At 40.6% G+C, this 1408-nt stretch overlaps 1 protein-coding gene across 1 annotated transcript; it reads right to left on the bottom strand.

The window, feature by feature from the left end:
* LOC112203128 lies at positions 1 to 807 on the bottom strand. Its single transcript, XM_024344144.1, has one exon. The coding sequence runs from the start codon at positions 805 to 807 to the stop codon at positions 1 to 3; it is 807 nt and encodes a 268-aa protein (XP_024199912.1).
* Positions 808 to 1408: the final 601 nt, after the last annotated feature.

A 1408-nucleotide genomic window follows, 5' to 3' on the forward strand; every position in this document is an offset into this window, starting at 1 on the left:
CTATCTAATTTCAGCAGAAAAGAGATTCGAGAAAAACTCCACAGCTATTTGCTTCATGGCAGCTGGATCATCTGTCCAAACACCATTAAAATCAAAGAGACCATCAATCTTGTTTCTTCTTCTTCTCATCACAGTAGTTAGATGGAAAAAAATTGTATTTCTGTCACCATCACTTAACCATTTATCCCTTGATTTTTGCTTCCAAAAGAGAGCCTCAACATCTCTAATCTTTTCATATTTGGTAATCAGCTCTTTCTCCAGATCTTGCAGAAAGGGGTTGTCCTTTCTACCCAAACTCCTTTGGATACCACAGATTCTAGCTAAAAGAGTCCTCTTTTGTTTGAAGATATTGCCAAACACCTCTCTATTCCAATCATTAAGAGAATTAGCCAAAGTAGTGGTCTTGTTGATAAGATCACCAGAGCACAAGTTCCATGTTCTAGAAACCAACTCATCATAGTTGTCATGTTGCATCCACATAGCTTGGAATCTAAAAGGGGGGTTTTTCCTTACACGTCTAGCATCAGGGCACAATTTGACCAGTAAAGGGCAGTGATAAGACTTCATTCTAGCTAGATGAACAACACAAGCATCAGCAAAAAAGATTCTCCAATCACTGTTGCAGAAGCATCTATCAAGTCTCTCATTCACTGTATTATTTGTCCATATGAAGTCAACACCTTGGTAACCCATGTCAACCAAACCATTCCTACAGACCCAATCTTGCATGCCCCCAAACCTATAGTGCTTGGAGCCACCAATCTTATCAGAGAAGGAAAACAGTTCATTAAAGTCTCCCACAAGCATCCAGGGTAGATTGACAGTCTTGTATAAATTATCCAGATAACTCCATAGGCCACTTCAAGAGGTATTACAGGGACTAGCATAGATCCCAGAAAGTAACCAACTCTGAGAGCCACCCTAGGAGATCTTCACATATATGGACTGAAAGTTCGAGTCCACAAAATCAACATTGAATTTGTTTCTATTCCAAAGAAGCCAAAACCCACCAGAAAACCCATTAGCTTCCATTACTTTGAAATCAGTAAAACTAAGAGAAAGAAGACACTTCTTGGCTCCCTTGAATTGGATACGAGGCTCACAGACAATTTGTAAGTCAACATTGTGCATTTTAACAAGGTCCTGAATTGAGGACCTAAACTTCTCACTCCCCGCTCCACGAGCATTCCAGAATAGGATGTGATCCATAAAAATGGTAGAGGGGAGGAGGGAGACTTCCCAAACTAGGAATCAATCATACCTTCCCCCACTTGGGAAGGCTGGTCATCATCAATGGTCAATTTACTATTGTCAACAAAGGTCTTCTCCGCAAATTAAGCAATCAGTAGCCTGGCTCATATCAAGATCAGTCCTAACATACAGGTTACTCTCCTCAGGGGGACAATGA

The sequence above is a fragment of the Rosa chinensis genome, chromosome 5, assembly GCF_002994745.2.
Source record: "Rosa chinensis cultivar Old Blush chromosome 5, RchiOBHm-V2, whole genome shotgun sequence".
NCBI lineage: Eukaryota > Viridiplantae > Streptophyta > Magnoliopsida > Rosales > Rosaceae > Rosa > Rosa chinensis.

Coding starts and splice junctions, on each gene's coding strand:
- LOC112203128 (XM_024344144.1), bottom strand. CDS start 807: ATGCTTGTGGGAGACTTTAATGAACTGTTTTCCTTCTCTGATAAGATT.